Source organism: Falco biarmicus, chromosome 4, assembly GCF_023638135.1.
Source record: "Falco biarmicus isolate bFalBia1 chromosome 4, bFalBia1.pri, whole genome shotgun sequence".
Classification (NCBI taxonomy): Eukaryota; Metazoa; Chordata; class Aves; order Falconiformes; family Falconidae; genus Falco; species Falco biarmicus.
In genome coordinates this window covers 22,729,669-22,754,872 of record NC_079291.1, presented here as the reverse complement: position 1 = coordinate 22,754,872, position 25,204 = coordinate 22,729,669, and the positions used below count along the sequence as shown (strand labels likewise).

Below are 25,204 nucleotides of genomic sequence, written 5' to 3'. Positions count from 1 at the left end.
ATCAAGTCCACTGCTTTCATTCAGGTTTTTTCAGAAAGCTTCTTAAAAGCCATTTTCAGAACTTAAGGTAGTTTAGATATGAAGAGGTGGAGGCAGAGGCATCGTGTTTTGGGCGAGATTGGTAATGATAGAATAGGCAGGAGGGTTGGATGGGGTAGGCATCATGAATTCAGGGCAATAACACTTTAAAGGTTGATGTGATTGATTGTTTTTTTTTTTCCCGATTCTATGGTTTCTTTCTTTCTTTCTTTTTTTTTTTTCCTTCCCTGTGGAAGGATGTGGTAAATAATTATTAGTCAGTAGTTATGCATTTGTGGACAAGTTGTGCAAATTGTGGACAACTGTTTTACGTAATAGAAAGGGGAATCACGCTGTGTTTTGCAGGATTGGAACATTTAATATACAGGGTGATTTGTGGGGCAGCTGTGGGCTGACTGTTCAACATATTCTGCCTTCAGATCTAACTGGATGCTTCTGTATATAAATCAAATGGACCTTGAAGCCTTCCATCATTACTGCGCTTATTTGCTGTATAAAAATATTTTTCTGTTATGAAATCAGTTATCAGTATTTTACCCGTTTTGTGGGTGAAGAAGACGAAGTTGTGAGAAGTGAAGTGGCTTGTGGAAGACAAGGGTGAGATTTGAGGAGCAGAAAGCTTCAAGTCCAGAGTCCACTGTGGATTCTTCCATAACAATTCTACTTGTGCAAGAACTTGGAGGTTCAATCCCTCATGACAGTTGCATGTGAAATGCTTGCGGAGGTTGTGCTTTCCATTAAAAAAATGTTCTGGTTCTTGTTCTTTGCATTTCTAGAGTAAGCACCCTTTCTGCCATTAGTTTTGTTTCATTTTGCCTCAGGTTTGTTGAAAGCAACAGTGCTGCCCCTTTTTATCACACAAAACTTATTTACAGAAATAAAGGAAAATGGTTTTTAGTTTTGATTCTGCCACAATGAGAAAAAGTCTGTGGCATGCTTAGAAATAGTTAGAATTCTTAGTGGTACATTTAAGAGGCAGTCCTAATTTGTTTTTTTTTTTTCAAAAATAGGCTCCTTTCAGTAAAATTTGGTAATTCTCTTTTGTCGTGGAATACTTTCTGGATTGGAATGGTTCTGTCTTTACTGGCTACAGTTTTGCATTCTTTCTCAGCACGAAGAAGCGATTGTACTCCTGGGCAGTGTGCAGTGATTTATTTATTTTGCTCATTTGTATGTAGTCAATTGAACTTCTCAGGTGGCTCCCCTTTCCTTCCCCAGCCTCCCTCCATACAAATCATGATTATTTAACTTTTTTTTTGAGGAATCTTTTTTTATTTTTCTATGAAATGAATGTTGTCTCAAAATCTAGGTAGCCAAAAATTGTAACAAAAAATAATAAGGAAACATGGAAGTCTACTTTTGCCAGATTGTGCATGGATGAAGCCACCAAAATATGATTAACAAGTTAAGAATGCTCTTTTTAGCTGCTATGGCCAGTGTAGTAGGAGGAGAGGGTGCTGTATTAATAAAATTGTTCTGACACTTTCTTTCGGAACATGTAAGCGTTTTTTCTAACTTGGCTGTCTTTCTGTTCTCAGGTGTGCATTGCATAATGATAAATGGAAACATATAATATTGCTTAAGACAGTTATAAGCATTTAAGTACTTTCATGCGGTTGATTGTTAAAAGCTTCCGGCAGTATTCCAGTGTCTTTTAAAATCTGTTATGTAGCATTGAGGTTAGAAAGACAAATGCAGAAGTAGCCAAAGTGAAGTCTCAAAACCAGTTTTGCTCATTCCTAGAACTCAACAGAAAACATCAACTATTAACTTGTTTTGAATGATCTGGTTGACATGCAGTTTCTCCTGCTGGGGCGTTGTGTTGAGAAGCTGGAAAAAGGTGGTGGTGTGTCTCAGGTTTTTTCTTGCCTCTTTTCAAATGTAGCAGGCAAGGCTGCTGGACCCTGCCAGATGCTGGAAAGCCTGTCCACAAGTGTGCAGTGAAGTGAAGAAGGGAGAAGAAAGGCACTGGCAACGAGGAACCCACTGTCTTGGGAAGGGAACCCCAGAGGCTAGTGAGCTGTAGTCAGTTATCTTAATTATCCAACTCCGTGTGTCACCAGCCTTCTTTCCAAAGTTTTTAATAGTATTCCTTCCCCTGGGCAGGGGGACTGGAGATCATGGTATGAAAAATTTGCTCCTTCCTATCCTTTCCTTCCAGGCTCTCCACTTCCCAGCTCTCTTTGCCCACTCACATGCATCCATCCCTGGAGCCAGTTTGATGCTTGCTTGTAGCTGGCAGTAGTATTTTTGGTGACTGGAATGTGAAGATGGTAACTACGTGAGGTAGTATGGCAATGTGCATCTCTGCCCGAGCTCGTGCATTCTCCTTAGTGGAGAAAACTGAGAAGAAAGTGAGCACAGGGAGGAAAAACCAGGCTGGTCTTTGGGAAGGTCAAGCACTTTGGAAGGCCCTGAGGAGAGATTTTTCTTTTTGTAAGGAGGTGTCTCTAGGCAGGGAAGACAGCCTTTAACTTTAACACTTAACTGCATCTATTTGATAGGTAAACAGATGGTATCAGGTTTGGGGTTCTCAGAATACCAAATTCTTGGGGGAGAAGCAGTGTTGATAAAAGGAATATTTGACAACGTCTGTGAATTAATAGCTCTGCAGTATTTTAGTAATGCACTAATGTCCAGAAGATCATTCAAAGCATCAAATCGTTTGGTGTATAGGACTTGAGAGTCTTCTGGGGAGGCTTCTTCTTTGCTTGAGAGCATCTTCACTGTAAGTCTTGCATTTGTTTTGCAGCATAGGCTGCTGCTGAGGAATGTGAAAAGTCTTATTTCTGTGCTCAGGTATGCAGCATGCCTGTGTGGGCATTTATGTGTAGACATCCATGTATCATGCACAGCCTCATCTGCAATTGGTTTAATTTTACGGCATGTAAGGTGGAGCTGGATTTGTGAGTGCATGTGACCACGTGTGTATACATACATATTTGCACACAAAAAAATTTATATGGCGTTCAGATTTTGCCCTGAGACCTTGATGAAATCGTTGTTCGCAACTGAGATTACAGCCACTGTAAATCAGGGCAGAGTAACACATATTTTTTAAACAACTTCAGATATGTTTCAGAGGCTAGAAGTACAGGGATATAATGGAAACACTGACACTTACTGCAACTGTGCAAAAGGATGCAGCAATAAATATGTTTCGCAATGAAAATAGGTGGTATCTGCCATCTAAACTGAAGGGTTCCCATGGCTTCTGGGCTGTTGCAAACCACTTAGCGATTGGCTAATGATTGCATTTAGCAGTTTGAATGCAACAAAGGAAAAAAGGAAGAAGTATCAATTCTGTATGCAACACTAATTAAAGTAACTTTTTTTTTTTTATTCTGCCCAGGCCAAGGTGTCTTGGCTGTGGATGTTACAAAGGGAGATGGTGCACCAAAGGGTTTATAACTTTCACTCTTTCGTGGCTTCTAAGTATGGCTAATCAAATTTATATCAGGCTACAAACAGCTTTGTGAAACAGCTTTAAGGCCCAGCGTTGCTGCTGGCTTGGTAGAAAGTGACAGCAGTACAGAATAAGTCCCCCAGTGTCTGAGTGAGATGAGGCAGTTACCCTCAGATAGGCATAAATGGGTATTAGATGGTTGAGAAATACATTTTTCCCCCCTAAAACCCTCCTGGGAATTTGTTGTGGTGCCTTTGATGTAACTAATTAGCTTGCTCAAAGTAAGCAGTGACTAACAGTCTAATAACTAGCTAATGGAAGGAACTTCATAATGTTTTCAAATCAGGATCCTTCTGAATGTTTTGCAAGAGGCTGAGGAGCTTTTCCCTTCTCAGGAATGGTTGCCAATAGTCAGATCCTGATGTCCATAGCTATCTTTCTCCAAGTTATGTTTGAGTCTCCTGGCTCTTTGAAGAGGCTAGGTGTTGGAGAAGAGCAATAATCCTGGAGCTATCCTGGAAGTGCCAAGCTTGAGTGTAGCAAATGTTCTAGTTTGCTGAGGCTGTTGCACAGTAACTCACAGGCTTTGCTGAATTTTGTAAGGCGAAACACTTTTTACAAGGGAAAATAAAAAAGTAAGATTGGTTCTGCAACTGATTTTTTTTCTCCTGTAAGTTTCCCAGTCCTCAAGTAGCAAAATCAAAACATAAAATTCACTATATGAAGAAAGGGAGGTGTTTTTGCCTGCCTTCTAGTTTTGCAAATGTAAAGGGAGAAATCACACGCTTCATGTTAATTTTGCCAATTAACGGTACCTTCAAGTGCCTTCTACTTCTGCATTAGGACTTTTGTTTTTTTCTTGTCCACTGGAACTACAAGGCACTTTTACTAGTAAGAGTCCCTTTTTCATCAGACTAATTACACGGCATTTCCACATGCTCACAGACATCTCCAGTACATTTTCCAGGCACAGATCATTTGCGCCCAATGGTTGGAGCCTTTCTGATGCTGGATGTGAATCCCTATTGCTTTACTTGCACGAGTGGTTTCGCAGAGTTCCTGGGATTACAGTGTGAGTAAAGCAAGCAGGATTTGAGCCTTGTAGGCCCCACAAAGGTAAACTTAAAAGCCCACCACCTGCTTGGTACCTGGGTACAGGGTGTAGTGTTTCTCCTGCAGCAGTCGATGTCGTCACTAACACCTAAACCAGAGGGCTGGGGGCTGCGCTTGTGAGTGGTGTTAAGTATCGCTGCAATAATCCACTGTCTGCCATGGGAGAAACACGTAGCCCTGAACTTGGGAGGGGAGAAAATGGTTTTCATCTGTTTTGATTTAAATTGTTTGTTTTTGTTATTTTAAAGCCTGTGTGGAAATGGGCTGGAGGAGGGCTCGTTCAGAAGTGAGGCTTCCGCTCCTTTGGAGTCTGACCTTGCGAGCTGCTTAGAATTAGTGCCTCTTATTAGGTTCGCTGAGGCTTGGGGCTGTGCATTGCAGGGGCTTGGGCTCCATGTGTCGGCTGGTTAGCCATTCAGCTGGGCAGCTCTAGCCAAACTGGGCCAACAGGATATCGTGGGAATCTAGTTCGCAGCAAGCAACTTCCGCAGTCTGATCCAAAGTCACTGAAGTCAGTGGTATGGCGCGAGTGTAAGGTCAGTAACTTCAGGCATATACCTAAATGTTACTTCCTTTTTTCTTACTTGTGTCCGGCACGATCAGCGAGATGTAGGTCAGGTGCAAGGCAGCCCAGTCCTGCCTCTTTCTTGCCCGCCTTCTGAGATTCTTGGAACTGACAAGTTTTCCACAGCACTTTGTGCCTTTGTGTGTAGGTAGCTGTGTCCGCAGCTACCTCTTGTGTTCCCTAAGTAGGACTTTTTGGTGAGTTTTGGTGAGGTTTTTTTAGCTTAAATGAGATTTTTAGCATCTCCCTATAAGTCTGATGCTGGGGTTTGTAGATGCAGACTCCCAGTTAACTATGAAACTTTAAAGGTGGTTTTATTTGATGTAATTTCATACATATCTGTTTAACTTGATTTTATTTGCGTGCAAATGGGGAGGCACCAAGCAGTTTAAATTCTCTGGATATTCAAGAAATTGAGGTAAACATATCGCTACTAATGAGGCACTCTCTGATCTAGGTGTCGGAAAAAGTTTATCTGAATTTTAAGCTGCTTCACAACATGAGCAGGTTCCCCAGCAATCTCGGGGAAGAGTTGCGTGTGCACAGCTGGAAGAGGTTGTGAGCCATGTTCTGCTGCTAGCAGTGCATCACTGACCTAGTGTCGGAGCAGTGTGAGCCTGGTGCAGCCCCAGTCTTGTCTCCTCCGGTTGGTGGGAGCTCTGCCATTGACCCAGGGAGCGGAGAATTAGTCTCTGTTTCAAAAGTCGTAGAAATTGTATTGATGTGCTCTGTTCTGAATTCATCTGTACTTTCAAAAAAACGACTGAATTGAATTGTGCTGTAAATGCAGCAAAAATGAACGTATGTCTCATTTGTGGAAAATAATGGGGGGTGGAGTATTATGTAGATATTGTTGGGATTGGGCCTGCTTTCTGCCTTGTTGAGAAATCCTTTTTCTTCCATTGAAAGTTAAAGATGACAAACAAAAGAATATAATAGGTTTCTCAAAACAAACAAAAAACAGAGAAAAGTGTTGTGTATTCATATTCCAAAGGTCACAAATCAGTTCCTGGAAAATACTATACATATGGTAATGGGAAAATAATGAAGCTGAAAATCCATTACAAATGGGAATATAAATCTATACATTTTCAGTTTTGAGCTCAGATAATGTATGCTATTTATAAGTAAAAAAGTCTTGTAAAGGTATGCTTAAGCATTGAGAATAGTGAGTACCATACTTGTTATCTAATAAATTTTGTAGCCTCTTGTATGGTTGGAGTCTATTTTTAAAACCAATTATGAGCATTGTGCTTCGTATCTGTGTTAGTGTTTCCAGAGCACGTACTTCATGTGCAGTTGCTCCAAATGCAGGAAAATAACAAACTTGGGACCAAGAGTGCCCAATTTAAACTACTGTACCCACCCAAAACAAAACTTTGGTTACAACGCACACTGTTTTTAAAGGCAGGCACAGTCCTACAGATGTGTTTCCTCCTGCTTTGCTGTTAAGGTGGCCAGAGAGTAGTGATCAGCGTGTGTATAGAAGAGGGTGCAGATACACATCCTAATGAGCCTGGCAAGTGCTCTATTGCATCATTTTGAGGAAGAAAATATCAAGTCTCAAAAACTTAGACCTTCTTAAACATGAGGGAGATTGCTTTCTTACTTAGATAGCTATTCTATTAAGAATCTTAAGTAGTCAATCTTTTTTATGTTCCATCCCTACTCCCCCCCCCGAGCTCACAGCAACCTAAAATGCTACTTTTCTGGGAAAGACTGATATTCTGACTTCAGTTTTGTAATTTAATGATGGAGAGTTTCCTTAGTAAACCAAATTTAGAGTACTAGAATGCTTATCTTATATCCAGACCTTGAACATAAAAGGCATTTTATACCAGCAATTGTTCATTTAATGAGCAATTGCAGAGTGCAGGACGGTTAAGGGATTGAGCTATATGCACCATTATTGCAAGAAGTATTCTGAAATACCAGAAATAGGACGTAAGCTCTGATCAGGGGGACTGTGAGCACAATTACCTTCTTTTCAAATCCTTCTGTGACACTGCGGGAGGAAAAAGGACTTTGAAACTTGAAAGGAAAGAGCTTGCTTTCAACCTCAAAAGCTAGGAGGAAAGGGCTCTGAAATTTGCTCAGTATTCCCAATTCACCATTAGCCTGTTTCTTCCTTTAGCCTCAAGGCATTCTCCGCTTTTTGAAAAGATGTTAAGAAATTCAGTCACAATAGAGAGCCTAGTTTTGAACATGTTTCACTCAGTCCATTGAGGTCTGGTCTTCAGCCTTTGTGTGGGGTGAATTGAGCTGAGCAGCAAGCTGGTTGGGGAGAGGTGAATGAGCAGTCTCTGTGCAGTCACAAATTCTGGCAAAGAAAAGATTACCCTTTCCTTTATTTTACAATATGCATTCCTGTACAATCCTGCTAGTGGTAATATGCGGAGCCGAGCTTGTGCTTAGGTCAATATGGAGCACTTGGTTTATAGCAACTCTTGTTAAGTTTGTCTTGTAATTGAAGCTGCTGTTGACCTTGCTTGGAGACCATTTGTAAAACCATTTATTTAGCATAAACTGAAATAATAAACCCTCCTTCTCTTAGGCTGATTGTGATAGGGTGACATTAGTTTGATTTAATGATTAGCCGCCTGACCCCTCAGCTAGAGAGAGCCACTTGAATAGGGAGAGTTCACTAGGAAGCACACAGGAAGAATACTAATGAGCTTGTTAAATTTAGCATGGCACCAACCACTTTTAATTCCTCTAATGGGAGAAGCACTGCCTCTGAGACAGAGGGAGGGAGATGTGTGGGGGGGAGAGGAAAAGAGAGGGAGGAATGCCCACGTCCCGGTAGCCATAGAATTTTGGTCAAGAGAAGAGCTTGGAGGGAGCATCAGCTAGGGTGTCTCGGACTGAGTTGTAAGTACCTTCTCTTTTCTTTTACCGTTGGCATATCGCTCACGAGACAGTAATGCCCTCTGCAAGTGATGAAACTTAATAATTTAACAGATTTGACTGGGCTGGTGTTGTCCTGTTTAAGCAGGAGTCTCTTAAGTGTGTTGAAACTGATTTTTAGTGTAGTGTATCGGTAGAGTTCAACCTTTTTTTGGTTGCTGGCTTTAAGAGGTTTAAAGTAAAAAAGCTTATACTTTGTTTTGGTCTACAATAAAAAAAGAGCAAAAAAAGTTCAATAGGGTGAGAAAGTTAAATGGATTTTTGCATTAGTTTTTGGGTTGACCTGACTTAATTTTCTGGGTAAATAGCTGAGCAATTAAAAGTGCATTTTTTCAGGCATGCTGTCTGGTGTGAATTTTTTGAAAAAGCTTGTTGATTAGATGCGGTGCTCCTTGGTACTCAGCACTTGTAATAAAAACTGCTTCTGATCCGAACAGCAGGACTAACTCGGCTGTTTCTGAGTGGATGGGAGAATCTTGGATCAATGTGATCATTCCAGGCTGGGCACTTGTTAACACGTGTCTCTGGCTACTGACTTGTTAAGACAGGGTAGGATATACATAAGGAAAGAGAAGCTTATGCAGATTGCTCTCCGGGCCTGATAACTTTTTTCTTTTCTGATTAACCCCTCTCTCTTACACCCGCAAAAGGCGGGATGAACTGTGCTGGAGTCAGTGGGGCCCCACCGGCAGGGAGTAGGTGGAGGTAAGAGAGGATCAGTCCCTTTAACTTTGGCGTTTGTGTCTCTGCAAGATTTTAGTAAATCGGATGTTTCTTTTGACCCTAAAGCTGGCCACTTCTAAAACGTGCTCAGAGCCGTAACAGTTGTCATGTATTTGGCTGTAAACCCCTTGGCAGATGCTGCTGGAGAAGTGGGCTGTTTGCTTACATTTTTGCTATAGAGTCCCACTTGTTGCCATGGTGGGCAGTATGTTTCTGTCAATAATTTGGCCTGGCGCAGCTTGCCTGCACTTACTCTGAAAAGTTTATTGAACAATTCAGCTGAAACAGAACAAGATTAGACAGCTTTTGCCTTTTGGCGCACTGAAGTGGCTCGCCTGCCGTTGAGAGTCGGCAGCATTACTGCAAGAGGACTTTCCCACTTGGTGCCTGCGGAGCTCCTGCAAACCGCTTGCCTGTTCATGTCTGGAGCGTGGGTGCTGTCAAGTTTCTCATCTGCCCCCTATCAAAAGCGGCTCCGTGGTGTGGAGCATGAAGTAAATGCTTAGTGAGCTGTTTGGCAGTTGATTATGCCTTATTATTGCAAAAATGCCATCGTGTTTACTTAAAAAATACTTCTAGGTTTTTTTACATGGCAGGCAATTTACAGAAATGCTGGACTTCTAATAGCACACGGCAGTAATTTCATAATGGGGAGAGAGATGGTTGATGCAGAAGGAAAAATACTGCTTTTTGTTTTCCTTTTTTTTTCTTCAAGAAACTATAAGAAAGGAAAGCTTATTAAAACAAAACACATTTTGCCTTGAGTTTCAAAGTTACTGGAAGTAGGTTTTGAATTTCATTCAGCAATTTGGAAAATCAGCTTGTTCCATAGTAGTCACTAATACCTTGATTCATGACACATGCGTGTTTTGAGAAGGAAGGAATAAAAGTGGAGACTGCAGACAGATGTCAGCTTCTTGTTGTATCCCAGGATGGCAGTTTTAACAAATATTATCTTTATATGGAAGAGTAAAAGAACTGAAATCCTATCTGATCCTTGGATTGATTATACAGCCCCACAAATCACTCCAGCTTGCTTCTTCCCATACTGTGGTAGCACAGGCTAACTTGCTCTGCTTAAGGGTCTGTCAAGATTTCAAATGGAGTGTAATCCCCTATTTTTACAAGAGTTTACATCTCATCAGTGAAAGTTCACTCTAGGTTGAAATTTAGCATAAAAGACTCTGGCTAGAGAGAAACGTGATGGAAAACATGACTTTAGGGTGATTTATTTTTTATTTTTTAGTTATACAAGCAGCTTTCTAAAAACCTCATATAAGTTTTAAAGTTTTAGATTCCCTTTTGCAGTTCTCTAACTGAAACCAGCTTTGGTGTAAAAAGTTGAAACCTTAAACCCTGCTAATCCAGAGAAGGGACCGGTGCCTGTGCATATTAATAAGAAGTAGAAAAGGGCAAAAGGTTTCAGTTCTACGGTGGTGTTGTCCATTTCCATTAACTCTTTCTCCTCAGAGCCAACCCTGGAAATGCTCTGTATGGAGAATTACTGCTGGCTGTAAAAAGAATTCAGCCCCTGGAAGATGCTGATAAGTCAGCCGAGCCTGGTTGCTGTAATACTTGGAGATAGAAAAATAATTAAGCGCTCAATAGGCTACGCTGCTGGGTTTTCTTGTTGTTGCTACTTGGGAGGAGAGGGGGCAGGGAGAAGACCAGCGACCACCACATTCAAAGTAATAGCGTAGCGTGTTTATGCATATAATGGCCAAAATTCAGCTCCAGCTATCTACACGTACGGAGCCTGTTTCTAATCTAATTTGTATGTAGGCAAATAGGTTGAATTACGCTAGTGTCAGGCTTGGTGAAAGTAGTCTCCTGGTGAATTGATGGTTGGGACTTTTGCTGTGTGAAGGAGTACACCAGGACAAGTCGCAAGTACAAATTTAGCCCTGACACCAAATCTGTGACGACTGAAGTGCAATCTTGGCACTGCTGTCCATGATCTTTCATTGCACGTGGGCTGTAGACTAAACGTACTGTAGTTTTATTTCCTGGGGGCATTTTCATTTCCTTTCTAGTAACCTTTTTTTTTGTGACCAGTGTTTAATAAGCTGAGGTTCCTCATGTGCTTCCAGAACTGCTGAGCATCTTTTGGAGCTCAGCGTTATTTATCAGTACTTCTTCAAGATATGTACCACTGTACACCCACATGTGCAGTGTGGTTGATTGCACAAGGCAGTACCTGGAGCATGGGTATCAGCCAAGGAATACAGCATTCACACTTGTTTAGAGAAATGTCTCTGGTTTTTAAAGCAATAACGCAACTTAAGGAGACCATTTACAGTAGAACCTTGTGTAGCTAATGAAACCCCTTTGCCACATGCCACATGTGAAATGTACCCAGGAACGTCTGGCTGGCTTTGGAGGAACAAAACCATTTGGTGTGGCTTTCAGAGGGTGCACGTAGTCCCTGAGGGCTAAAATCCCTGTGGGAGCAGAGCACTGGCTCAGCAGCTGGCCCTGGGGTGGCCTGAAAGGGAGGCCCCGTTTCCCTCACAGGTGGTACCACAGGCCTAGAGACTTACTCCAGACCTAGGCCTTGGGTTTGACCCTCCTAATTACCCCCCGCCCCTCACTTCCTTTTTCTTTTCCCCTTGCTCATTAAGAATTTGTGGGTTTGTCTGTGGACATGGGGGAAAAAAAGGAGAGCATGCTTCGCCACCCTGTGCACGCATGCCCATGCGGTCACCCTTTAGAGTCAGTGACTCGCCTGCCTGATGCTACTGGTGCTGTAGCTTGAGCAATTTTACCCCTTTTTATTGTTGCCCACCTTACTTTTGATTGCTAACAACCTTCCTGCAAGGCTCCAGCCTCTTACAGAAGCAAACCTCCCATGACTGGAGCTGGGCTGCAGAGCAGCGGTGGGTGGCTAGGTTTGATTTAGGCCCCTCCGGCGGGGTTCATCTTCTCCTCTTTGTAACAAATCACTTTTTTATTTTTCTTTTCTGCCTCCCCATCAGGCAGCCCAAACTCCCAGTCTCCTTGTCCCGGAGGCAAGAAAACAGTGAGCCTGTGTCTGTTCTTGCACAATTGATAGCCCCGCCGGTGGGAGCATCGGTGCATGGGTGACGATGATCTACCGCTCAGCAGCTTCCCCAAACCATCCCTCATCGCTGCACATGCACCTGCTGTCATGAACTTGCACCGTGAGGAGGATGGCGGGGGGAGAACTTTTCTTTATTGTATTTGCTATAAATGGGCTAAAAAGTGTGCGTGTCTCTTTCTCCTTCCCTTCTCTCTTTCTTCTCCCTCGTTTTTTTGCAGAGGATGAAAGTCCTGGGCAGACCTATCACAGAGAGAGAAGGAACGCGATCACAATGCAGCCGCAGGGTGGGCAAGGCCTCGGCAAGATCAGTGAAGAGCCTTCCACGTCGAGCGAGGAAAGGGCTTCATTAATCAAGAAGGAGATCCATGGATCTATATCGCACCTTCCCGAACCTTCTGTACCTTACCGCGGGACGCTCTTTACCATGGACCCCCGAAACGGTTACATGGACCCTCATTACCGTGAGTATCAATTGCTGGTTCATTTGGGGATGCAAAGTTGGAAGGCTGTCAAATTTGGCGTGATTTAATTTGTTGCCTTGCTTTGTCCTCAGGGAGAACAACTGCTTTGTCTTGGTGGGTGGGGAGGAGCGGGGTTGTTGAGGTAAATACAATCTCTTTTCCAAAGTTAAAAACCAGGGTGCAGTTGCATTGCAGCTTGAAATTACCACAGGCCTCTGTAAAGCAACTTCCACAGGACATCTCATCTGTTGCTAATCCTTCTCAGCCATCCAGGGTTGCATTTGCTCCACCTCCTTAATACATGAAGGAAAAAAAAAGCCACATTAAAGAAAGCACAGAAGAAAATAAAACAGGCCTTAAAATCCCTCTTTTAAAACAAAATCGAAGTACGGTATTAAGGGGAGGAAGGACTGTGCCTTGTACAATGAGAATTTGTGGGGGGGCGGGGGGGGAGGGATTGGAAGGTTTATTGCTGTGTTTTGGGAATTTTATGTTTTGTTTTGGAGGTGGTTTAGGGATTCACGTGTGTGTTTGTGCATGCGGGCTGATGGACTACTTTTGCAATTTTCTTCCCCAGCTACAGCTCCCTGAAGTTGAGGGGGGGCAGAGGGGAGGCAAACAGTTTCAACTTCTGAATTCCTGCTCAGGCATTAATAAAAAAGTAAGAAATTAACTGACACTTGAACACAGATGTGGAATGGATTTCTCCACAGGCAAAATATGAGGGAGTTAAGCAATTTTTTTCATCTGCTTCTAGTTTACAAAAAAAGAAAGAGGAAAAAAAATCATTTAGTTGTGTAGTAATGAAGTACATCTTGAGGTGTCAAGGCTTGTGCCTTTTGATTATAGATTTATCACCCAGTCAGGATACAGATTTGCCATTTAACCTTCCAGTCTCCTATTCCAGATGATAGGCTTAAGACCCACAAAGAGGGGCCAGGCTGCTTTGGGGTTTTTTTTCCACATCATTCAGAAATTTTAGTGTTTTAAGGCAAAAGGTCATTAGCCAGACGACTGATTAGTGAGGACAGCTGATTAGTGCATGTTTTTTTGCTAAAGAAAGTGCCAGGGATAAAAGCTAATTTTATCCCTTCATTAGTTGGGCTAGCAGCAAAGGGGAATGTTCACTCATCAGGGTGCAGATCAAAGTATGTCTTGCACAACCTTAAGTCTCACCAACCTCCTTTTAAAAAAAAAAAAAAAAAGAAAAAAAAGAGCCTGATTGTTAATAAGGATGGAGGTATTATGAGAAAATGAACACTTGTTGTCCTTATAGTTTAGAGCAATATTTAGGGGAAAAGTTTGCAGTTAAGCTTTTGAGCTGTCTTCCAGCGTAGGCAGACGGTTTCTGTACACCCTACTCCTTCTCCTGCTCTCTCACACAGACCTGCTTAAACCCTCTGGGGGAGTTACTCATCTTTCTATCAAGTACTACGATGTGCTGCAGCACACCAGTGGCAGACTCCTTTGCCAGAGAGGCATGAATGTGCAGAGCAAATGACCGCTCATGAGCAGCAGCGCCTAGAAGTACTAGCTTGCAGGGTGGGTTGGAGGCACCATGCATAGTTTACAGTTTGTTAATGCAACCCCCAAATCTCATTTTTTAAAAAAAAAGAATCTTATCGGGGAAGCAAAATAGCTTCTCTGTTTGTAGGCTGTACAGCTGGGGAGAGGTGAAATGGGTGACAGCAGCAAACTCCCAAACAAACAACGAACCTGGTGCTGAATTTAGTGGCGACGATTGCCATTTTGACCATCGGAGCAGCTGCTAGCTCACCCCTTAAATCTAGTCCAAAGTGTTATTGCTGCTACTGAAGATTCAGACTGAAGGAAAAGGGCCAGACAGTTAGAATGTGTCTGAGTAGTTTGCATTTAGTTTATTTTGGTTTATTTTATTACATTTGCCTTTTGATGAGAGTTCTCAAGATTTAATGAAGCTACTATGTCTGTATTGTGATCAATAATATTAGCTAGTTACGATGTGTGGGCTACTAGAAAAACATAGCTGTCAGAAGTTGAGAGAACAGCTGAAGTTATCCCGCATACAACAGCAGAGAAACAGGAGATGAGTAGATTTTTAAACGAGCAACGTGCAGAAGTCAGAAAACATCAGATGGGCAGACCTGCTTCATCACTGCTGTAGCAAGTTGTACATTTGTACTCACTGATTTATCAAATCCCTCAAACTATTAATGTCATATAAAGAGCCATCATGCTTTTATTTACCTTTAATAGATGTGATACAGAAGGACAACTGAAGAGACAAATGTCTAGTTAGATTTATAGGAAAGCAGACAGGCTTACTGAAATTTTCATAGTAGTTGCATCATTTATATATGTAAGACATGCTTTCATCAAAGTGGTGACTGTATTCAGGCTGACACTTACGGTGGTCCACATGAGGAAGTCTGAATAATGTAAACATACCCCAGTCCCACTGTAGCAACAGGTGAAGAACCAGCAAGTCTATTGTCTGTCTATTCCTTAGTTTCTTGCCAGTTTTGCTGGGCATATGGTTAGAAAATACTGTTTTAATTCAACATAGTTGGATATGTAAACACTCAAAGTAATTTCTTAGTTGCCCTGTGGTTGGAAAATACAGACTTTTCAAGATGCCTAATTTGTGCTTCTATTTATACCCACTTAGTATTTAAAAGTGTGGGCGGGCTTCCTGTAACACAGGAAAAGGGAAAATAATTTTTTTTGAAGAAGAACATCTGTATATTTTTATGGCAAGAAAAGAAAAAGAGCATTTAAGTCAATTGTGTGTGGAACGCATGTCCCCTCCAGGAGCTGCAGTTATTAGAAACAACTTGAATGCTTTGCATTTCTACATGTAAATATGCGTGTCTCTTTGCATTGCAGGATTTTTTGTTGTTATAATTTTTTTCCTAATTAAAGTGACTGATGTTGTAAATGTTGCAAATAATAGTTACCATATATGTGGAATAAATACCTCATTGAGGGGGAGTTTGCTCTCCTGCCGAGTGTGGGTGGGGATAATGGTTGTGTTTCAAGTGGACCAGCTTTTCAAACAGCTGGGATGAAACATGCTATGGAGCTGGCGGCACTTCTGCACTGCCAGAGAGCCCCTCAACCATTTAGCAACTGAGAATGAGAGTGCAGCCTTATGCTCAGCTCACAGCCCTCTGTCTTCCAAGAGATAAAAGGGAAAACATACAGGCCTAAACCAGAAATTTTTGTTTTCCGTCTTTTTTTGTTGCTGATTTCTTAAGCACTGTTTAAACACTGCTCACCAAGTATGGGGAGGGTTGTTTAGTTTTTTTTTTTAACTTAAAAAAAACTTCTTTCTTTTAAAAAGCTGGAGGCAGATTACAAAAATATGGGGTTTCCCTTCATGTGTTGCACCTTTTCTTTATTGAGGAAAGCCAGGGTTACTGAGCTTAATCACAGTGTTTCTTAAATGGATTTAAGACCTTGTGTTTCTCAAACACCGATTGCAGTGGTAGCTGGAGCCCCTTGTTAATGTAAATTCTGTCTCTAGAGGTAGGGCTGAGGCAGGGCCGGTGGGGATAGCAACTTTCCTTTGTTATTCTCTTCCCCAGTTTTAATTCTCATGCAGATTTATTGGGAGTGCTAAGACTGCCTGTCTCACAAGTCATTCCTCATGGAAAAAATGAATCATTCCTGATGTAAACACTCTGATTTAGAACGTACTGCTGGTATTCTTCCCTGGGTTTCACAGCTCATCTGAAAGAATTGTTAGTACCTAATTAGTGAAGCCTGAAGAAGTATCTTAAGTAAAAAGCAGTGACAGTTCAGTTGGCTCTATCTAAAAATTTGTATATACAGGAATAGCCCTGGCAGGATTCTCTTTCTGGTACATTGCCTCATCTCAAAGAGGTTGCACTGAATGTAGCTGAAAGCAGGAACTCACTCCTGTTTATTATTATTGTTATTGTTGTTATTATTATTATTGTGTTGTGGTGCGTTTTTTTCCCCTCCTTACTGGGGATTTATTCTGCTAGTTTTGAAGCTTCTATCTGGGGAAGTGGGAACTGCTTATTGCACATTTCATAGGATTAACCTTCCAAAGGTATTGATTGCCCACAGTTCCCACTGACTGTGCCTCGACTTGTGGTTTGTAAGGATCAGGCTCCACATAAATGCCTGGGTTAGATTACCCAGTGTTGGTGTCATCTCAAAATCAATTTGCAACATGAACAAAAGACCACAGCAAGGAAAATACAGTGCTGGTTCACTAGGTGCACTTGTTCATTTACTGTGTTTTAATTTCTATTGACAAGAATTCCCTTTCTTTCATCTCCCCCTAGAAAAGGAAGAAAAAAAAAAAAAAGAGGAAATCGGCTTGTTTCTGCAAATGCAGACTGGTAACTAGAAACACTATCTTAAAATACAATAATTAGAAAGCAATGAATTTTCATGGCAACGTGGACCATGATGGCCAGCTGTGCGCAACACATTGGGTACTGAGAGCAGTCCAGGTTGCCACCAGCAGATAAGCTCATGGAAGGGGGTCCCCATTTGCTTTGTATAGGGGGGAGCCAGCGGCATCCTTTGTTGTCTCCCTGACACATTTTGGATCTCTGAGGGACAACTAAGATACTTTTGGATAGTCCCAAAGTGGGCACTCGTCTTGGCTCACCTCTAGTTTCCCAGCATCACAGGGTGGCAGGAGCCTGGGACAGCTTTTTATAGAGGGCTACGTTATGGTAGGAGAGTGTCATTGAGGAATCCTTGTTGAGATTTAGGGCTGGGGTCTTTAAAAACATTTAGGTGCTCTTCAATTTCAAAGTGAGTTTGGCCTCTTAAATACATCTGAAAATCTGGGTCCTACTTCTTCATCTCTTTTTGCAGCATTTGGCAGGAGAGGGGCTTAAGTGCTCTAGTAACAAAACTCCACTGACAGTGATTTATGGGGTGGTTTCCAAATGTTGTCAAGGAGGGCTAGTTGAAAGAAGTAAAATCTAAAGCTTTCAATAAAACTCACAGGGAAAAAAACCTTCTAGTATAAAAAGTGAATGTCAGATTACTGGTGTCAGCAGAGCGACAGAAATGTTGATCTTCAAGAAAATGAGCATGTTTGCAAAAATATTTTTGGGATAAAAATGTAAAATGTAGTAATATCTTTCAGTAGTCTCCAACAAAAAATGTTACAGCTCTCAAAATCAAACTTAAGGTCAGAGGCAACTCAGTTTGAAATTTAGGAAGGTGCTGTAGACCTTATAAGCTTAGCAGTTTATAAATGGAAATATCTTCTCCAAGATGCCTCCCAAACCTCTTGGGTTGTGTTTGGGAAGTTCTGATCATTACAAGTACTCCGGCCCGTGTCTCTGGAGCCCTTCTGTGGAATAAGCCGGGTCTCTTGAGAGCTCTGGAGTTGCTGCCCATGTGTGATGCTCTCATTTGGAAGTAACAATTGCACCCATAGATTCAGAACTACAAGTGGCACATAGAGACATCCTTCCTTCTACCAGATTTTCTCTCTTGTCAGCATGAGACACATCACAGAACTGCCAATATTCAAAAGGGCTTGAAATGTAGTGTGGTTGAGAAGCTGAAAAGTGATCTTTTACAGATTATTTTGCTTTGTTTCATTTTTTAAGTTTAAGTGAATACACACCTTTGAATATTGACTTTTTTTCTTGTAATTACCAGCAGTATGAATTTCAGCTGGAAACTATAGGCAATGACATGGAAAGAGGCAATCCTGTTTCTGTGGAGGGTAGAATAGGGTATTTGAGGTCTCTTAGGCCCTGTAATTCTGTTGGACTTCAAACTTTTAAAAATATCCTGAGAACTGCATTTAAAAAACAAAAACAAACCAAAAAACCAAACCCTCTGTGGCACCTAATAGTGTTTATCAGCCAGGCAGTACCAAGTATGAAGCCTTCTGAGAAGCAGATGGGTTCTGTTAATTTCTCCTTTTTTCAGTTGTTCAAGTGCGTGTAAGCTGTGGTGTGAGGTTTTTTGTTGGTGTGGGTTTTTGTTTTGTTGGGTTTTTTTTTGGTGTTTTTTTTTTTTGTTAAGGAATAGGGAAGATAACGCTGGGACAAATGCAAAAACACCTCTTTCACAAATTTGATTTGGTTTGTCAGCTAAAGCTTTTTTAGATGCTTTACAGTATGTATTTGTTGTATGTTGCCTTCATGGAAGGAGACAGAATACGTTGCTCAAAGCCATAGAATCATAGTTAAGAACTCTGGGAAAAGAAAAAAAAAAAAGCCAAGAAATAATGTAATCCATCTCTTTAGCCTCAAGGCAGATCAGCTGTCCCTAAATCAGGAAAGAATGAAAAGCTTCTTCAGAGTTGCTATGTCCCTTGATAAGTGGGCATTTTTCTCTTTAAGAGCCTGGTGACAAGTTCTGTAGTGGTTTTGGGCTGATCTTGTGTCTCTACATGGTAACTTCTATAGCATCAGCAGCTAGAAGGTGCTTCTGAAAAAAATTTAGAAGCTGTGAAAGTCTGAGTTGAAAAGGTTTGATAAAGTTTCGTTTTCCCTCCTAGAGGTTTGTTAGCATGTGGGAGATCTGGTAGTTTCCATTGCTGTGTTCTTTGAAAAAAATCCAAAAACAAACAAACAAAAAACCAAACCACCAAAATCCCCTGAAACCCCCACAGCCTGACACATAGCTGTTGTGCTCATTACTGCCACTTCAATAGGCAAGATCATTTGTTTTCTCTTTTTATTAGTTATCAGAGCAATCTTTGTGCTGTTGTTGAGGCTATGTAGTGCAAGGGGTTAGCCAAGTATGATAGGTATGCAGAGAAGTAGTGGCCAAAGGAAGATAAGCATCGTTTGTTACAATTCTTGAGGCATCCCACAGTGTTGAGGTTGCTGTCTGTCAGTCAGCTTTTGGAGTGTTTTTTCCCTCCGAGCATTTCTTGGCCAAGGGCACTCAGTATGAAAAGCAGCCTCTTTGACTTGGTTGCTCAGACCTTTAGAAAAGGTTAACTGGGTCTCACAAAGCTTTTGGTGTCAGGTGTTATCTGTATCTGTAAGGTGCTTTGTGGCTGCAACAGCTTGAGTCTTCGTGGCAAAGCACTGGGAACATGTGAACCAGGTGCCGGTTCAGTGCTCATGACCTTCATCAAGAACTGGAACAGGTTGTCCTGAGCTGGTGAGGACAAGCCACGTACTCAACGACTGTGCAGTGCTTTACACTGCCAGGGAGATGTTTCTCTTGCATTGGTGGCCTTCCGTCTGGTCAGTGTGATAGAGGGAAGTCATTTGCCTAAGCAGAGGCTTCAAGTGCCATTGTCATGCCTGGGAGGATCCTAGCTGGTCTGGCTGCCACCCTGGAAAGACTGCTCCTCCACATCCTGTGTGATATCTGTTACCTCTGTATGAACATCTCAGATACCTTAGGGGTCTAAGATGGCACTATGTGTCTGCATTTAGGCAGCTGAATCCTTGTCAGTGTTGTAACCAGGCGTTCAGATCAGTGTGTCCAAATGTGGAAGACAAACCTTTAAGTTCAGTTCTTTTTTTATCCCCTTCTCTGCTGCCATTGCCCAGCTCTTGTCAAGAAATCTGTGGCAGTAATTGGGTTGCTGAGTAGCTAATATCTACAGGGTGCTCCTCTTTCATGGCTCCCTTGTGTTAATTTTCTTGTGTCCTGGGTGCTTGTCACTGAGATCTGGATGTGCACTCCCTTGCTGCTGCCTCTGGGGCTGGGGGGAATCCCAGATGTGTGGGCACTGAAGGGAGGGCATTGTGTCCCAGAGGGTGCCTCAGGCTGGGCAGTGGGGGTAATGGCAGTGTGAGGGCACCATGGGCCTGCTCTTTCCATGGCATGGACTTGTCAAGGGAGGTGATGAAAGGCAGCGTCATTCCTGCTGACAAGGTCCTACAGAAGTCTCTTAGCATCAGCTTTGGCCTCCTGTTGGAGTCCAGGGTTGAACAGACCTTTACTTTTAAGGCAGTTCAAATGGTTTGGTTGATGAGCCATTTTCAGGATCACTAGCAGATACAGCTTTATTCCTCTTGATTGAACTCAGTACTTGGGAGAAGAGCCCTTAGCCAGAGCCTCTGCTTCCTTTTATTCACACCTAGCAACCCAATTAGCTTCCTCTTAGCCTGGCTCTTGGGTAGTTTACACAGTGCACTCTAAACTCTTATTAAAACACTGCTCAAATTACTCACAACTGGGGCTCTTCAGCTTGCTCAGTGGGTGACATCTGAGTTTGGAGATCGTGTCAGGTACGCTTCCCCCTTCAGTCAGAGTCAGCTGCCTCTTTTCATTGGTGATCATATAACTTACAGCCGAGGCAGCAACCACCAGCGCAGGGAACCAGTACTGTACTATATGTCAGTGTACTGGTAGCTGTGTTTTTTAAAGAGTGCAGCTGCTGTATTGGCATGTGGTCATTGGCATGTGTGGTGGTGGTTGGTACACAGCAGCAGGAAAGGCAGTACATGTCTGGGAGCGTTTGTATGTACAGGTTTGTACATAATTTTTATACCTTCTTTTAAAAATAGAGAAAAGGAATGTTTTGTGTTGTCTCAGAATTTGTCTTGCTGAGTTTTTGGAGTTCAGTACAGATAGCTGCCCAGATAATGGAATCACTTTCTAATCTAAATTATGCTCGTTTCCTGCTTCACACTGAATAAGGCAGCAGAGAGGCTCCCCCATTGTTCACTCTGGTTTCCCTTTCATATTTCAGTGCTGCCCCAAGCCATCATTTTTCCCAAAGAGCAGAATGGTGCTGATCCAGAACCCAATGAATTCAATGAATCAACAGCTGCTTCAATGAACTTTTTCATAATCCCCAGTTGCCTTATATTCTACCCTTTCATCTTACCTGCTCCTCATGCTAGCTGTAATTTAAAATCATAATTCTCAAGGATCCATGTTACCATTAAGCAAATGAAGGGCTGAACATTGCTATTCCTCTATCTACAGTCCCCTGTTGAAGTAGCTTATGGTAACAAGCCAAAAGTAATGGCATATGACATACTTGCTAATAAATGGCTGATTATGGTAACAACTGAGTGTAACACCATACCAAGTGTTGAAGCAAATAACTGATGAGGTAGAATGTGTTAAAATAAATTTCATTCCAGCATGTCATACTCCTTAGTGTAAAAAGGTACTGCATTTGAATTGTATGTTTTTTTCACCAAGCTGCCTACAGATACAACTGTTGAAAGCCTTCAGCTTCGGCCTTGACTTCTGTTGGACATGGTTGTTGAAATGAAATTGGGTCACTTGGGTGAATAAGGTTTCTTTGGATCAAGGACTGTGTTACATATAAACAGGGGTTGCTCACTTAATCGGGATAGCCCAGCATGGTACGGTAATAGGAAGCTGTTGGCACCAAGTTAAGTGTCATGCTGGATGATATTTGAGTTGGCATCAACACCAGTGATCTACAGTGCTTTTAACAATAAAATTGGTGCCAGACATTGAAAACATTACTTGCTGCTATGATAGCAGTGGAATTTTTTCTTCTTTTAACTACAAAGGAGAAGAGGAGCACTAGTCATGTATCACTGGCTAATCATTATGTTGCCCAGTATGTGGGATGTTTGATTTGGAAGGTCTGATGTATGGACTACTCATATATGCCTCTACTCTGCCTGAGACTGACAGTGCCCATGGTCTATGTTTATTTTCACTTTTACAGGTTTTCAGTTTTTCTTGATTTGTCAACTTGACTACAGAAAATTTAAACAAGCTTACAGGCACATCAAGCCCACTGGAAGAAACCCCTTTATAAATGAAGACTAAAGGCCTGATCTGGCTTTTTCTGCTCCCATGGAAAAAATTAAAAGACCTGAATGAAATCCAAAATGCCGTCCTGTGAAAGTGTTTCTGGGTTCCTGTGGGGAAATATGGCACATCTCTTCAAAGACGGTCGTTATTTATCATGTACATCACAGATTAACACACATCCTACACTTAGTAGTGCCTTCCGTCCTCTGCATTATGAAGGAGAAAGGCAGACTGAAGACATGGGCTACTTTAGTGGTTCTTCCATGAATGTTAGTTTTGTGTGTGTACCGCTCTGGAAAGGTGGGTCTATACAGGGAGGTTAAAGCATGCTATGCCTCTGCATCCTGACCAGCCTCCCTCTCTGGGATTTTTTCGGTACACAGCCCGTGGGAATGTTGCCTGTGTTGTCTTAACACATGGGGCTTGCCTGGGTATGCAGGGTCCTGCTGGACTAGAGGGGTGGAGGCTGGTGGCTGCTGAGGCCACACTTGAAGGCTGGTAAAGCGCAGGGTTGACATGCCTTATCTTGAGGGTGTGGCCTCTGGGCTGCCTTTAAGAAATGATGTAGACATGGATACTGCATGTTAAGGCTATGCAAAGTATTGACACAGTGCTCTGAGGAAGACAGTCATCTGAAATAGTGTGTTCTGGCTGTTGGGAAGTGACTGCTGTATTTTCTTATGGGAGGGTGGTGCTAGCCTGACATTGCTCTGTGGTCCTGAAGCACATTCCCTGTTGTGGGAATTCCCATATGGATGGGAAGAAGTCATCTTCAACTTTAAATTCCTTCTGAGCACGTCTCTAGGCCAGGTTAATTAGGCAACATGTGCCAATAGGTCTTGGCTCCAGAAAATGCTGTCGTCTAGTGTTTTCTGTGTAATGCCTTTTTCAGTTAACATTCAGACCCTATATATCTGCTCCTTGTTTGCTGCAGTCTTTTCTTATCTGTGTATAATGGTGAGTGTCCAGCTTGGCAGTTTGATGCAGAATCTCACCATTCACGTGGTTCGTTGAATTCTCCCAGCTGGGATTTCCCAGGAAGCTTTGAAAGCAGAAGGTGCTTTCTCTTTCCCACTTCCATCCTGCTGTGTAATGCTTCCATGAACCTCACCTGCAACCCCAACTGCAACTAATGACATCCTTTTATTTTGTCAGAGCAGAGAACTGAGAGATGCTGCTGGCAGGCAACATCCTCTTCAGCTAGCTGTACTTTGCTTGTACTTCTGACAGTGCCATGCACTTAGAAAAAAAAGGACTTAAAAACTGGTCCAGAATTGATTGAGTGCAGGAGTGGGAAACCAGGGTGGCAGCTGTAGCAGCATTCTTCCTCAGCCCAGCCTGCTTAGGGCCATGGTGACTTTTATAGGATGGCTTGTAGCTATCAGAATAAAATCTGATGACAACCCCCTGGACCCATCTTCAGCTCTCTAACTGGCTGGTATCTACTGCAAGTATATGTCACCATGACGTTGGGAGCATAGTTGCCAGTGTATCGCTGTTTACAAACAAACCCAGACCCATGACGTTCATGCTAAAGCCATACCCCTCGTGTGAGCTGGGTGCATACTTTATGTCAGTGTATGTATGCATCTCAGGTAGCGGAGCTGCTATTTTTTTGAACTGGCCAACACTTTTTTGTTTTAATCTAGGATAAATTCAGCACCGGTAAAATATGCTGGACACTGGTGTTATAGGATATTTGTGTGCAATATGGGATGCATGCATAGACTATGGTAATTTAGTGTTTTCTCTGTGGCTTGTTGCTTCCTGGTTATTTTCCTGCTTATTTTTGTAATGTGTTTTTTCATATACTTCTGTATTACAAACCTTTTTGTTTTTTAAGCTATCTCTGATATGCAGCTTTCATATCTTGGCTCCCAGCAACGTTGAACCTCATTGTAAAGTCCCTTCGTGTAAAAGCCATCTAGTTATAACTCTCAAAAATAAGAGGCTTGTCTCCTGAGGACAGCCCCATATTGCGGGTGGAGTATAATCCTTAACATTGGTTGTTTTTCTTTTTTTTTTTTTTTTTTGCTTTCAAATAGCTGGGGACAGTAAGTCAAGGAGTGAGAACTCCCTTTGTTTCATGTAGTGTGCGTTGCAGGGAAAGAATGTAACAGAGCAGAAAATGAAGAAAGACATAAAAGAATCTCAGCTCAAGGAGGTCAGATCCATCACAGGCTTAGCGTTGCCTTCAAAGATGCCTGGGACAGGTGGCAGTTCAAGACAATCAGAGGAGAAGCATCCGCTAGCGGAGAGATAAGGGATTCTTGCAGAATCCTGCTATCTGGTCCCAGTTTGCTTTGATGTAACTCTGCTAGAGAAGACTTCTGGGAGCAGGCTACTGCTTCCCTCCGTGATAGGCTGCTGTTGTTCAGCCTTTTAAGGTCTCATTACAGTGGTCCTTGAGGATTAATCCTCTTTAAGGTTTACATGGGAATGGTTTTGTCTGAAGGCCCAGCTAGGGACCTTGGTACCACCTGTATGAAGCATTATTGCATTCTTTCATTCTATTTTTTTAAGTGTCTCATATTTAACAGTATTTGACAGAAAGTAAAACCAAACATCGTGCCTTTTTTTGCTTCCCTCTTTGGCTGTTACTGAGTTTTTGTTGAGCACAGCTTGAGCAGTCCTTCGCAGACACTGAACCATCAGCAGTAAATAGTACGCTTCCGGTTACTCTACTTAGCCTGCTGGTTTTGGCAGTCTTTCTTTTTCTTTTTTTCTCTTGCACCCACCCCCCTTTCTCCTTTTTAAAGGAGGGGAGTGGTGATGTTTGGCTTCAGAAGCAGAAATCATCCTATTACGGGTTTATTCCCATGCCTGCACTAGTGAATTTTGCATTCATACCTTTCTGCTCAGGGAAGAGGGTTCAGCATACAGGAATGTCATAAATTACTGGTATTAATATATTAAAAAAGGTGCATCAGTGCTTATTGAAGGTTTGTTTATGAAAAACTTCTACCACTTTCTTCAAAAGGGAAAGCGGGCTCTCAGTGAAATGGCAGCAAGCAGAGTGCAGTGTAGCAGTGATGCATGTATGGAAATCATACCCTGGGTTCGTGGTGCGGTAGGAAGCAAGTGCCTTCCAGCTCCTGGATATATTCTATTATTGGCATTGTTTCTGTGTAACTCTATTATAGATCTGTGTCTTGGAGCTGGAAAAAAGGCATGCAGCCTTGATTCCAAAGAAGCGAACATTACTCTGCACTGGATTTTTTTTTTTC

General features: G+C 42.2%; 1 protein-coding gene across 2 annotated transcripts in view; it reads left to right on the top strand.

The window, feature by feature from the left end:
• GLI3 (GLI family zinc finger 3) overlaps positions 1-25,204 on the top strand; it is a 215,866-nt gene that overhangs the window by 58,042 nt on the left and 132,620 nt on the right. For both annotated transcript variants that reach the window (XM_056338041.1, XM_056338040.1), the window contains exon 3: positions 12,033-12,275. In XM_056338041.1, coding sequence (XP_056194016.1) covers positions 12,033-12,275 — 243 coding nt within the window. The remainder of the gene's footprint in view (positions 1-12,032; positions 12,276-25,204) is intronic.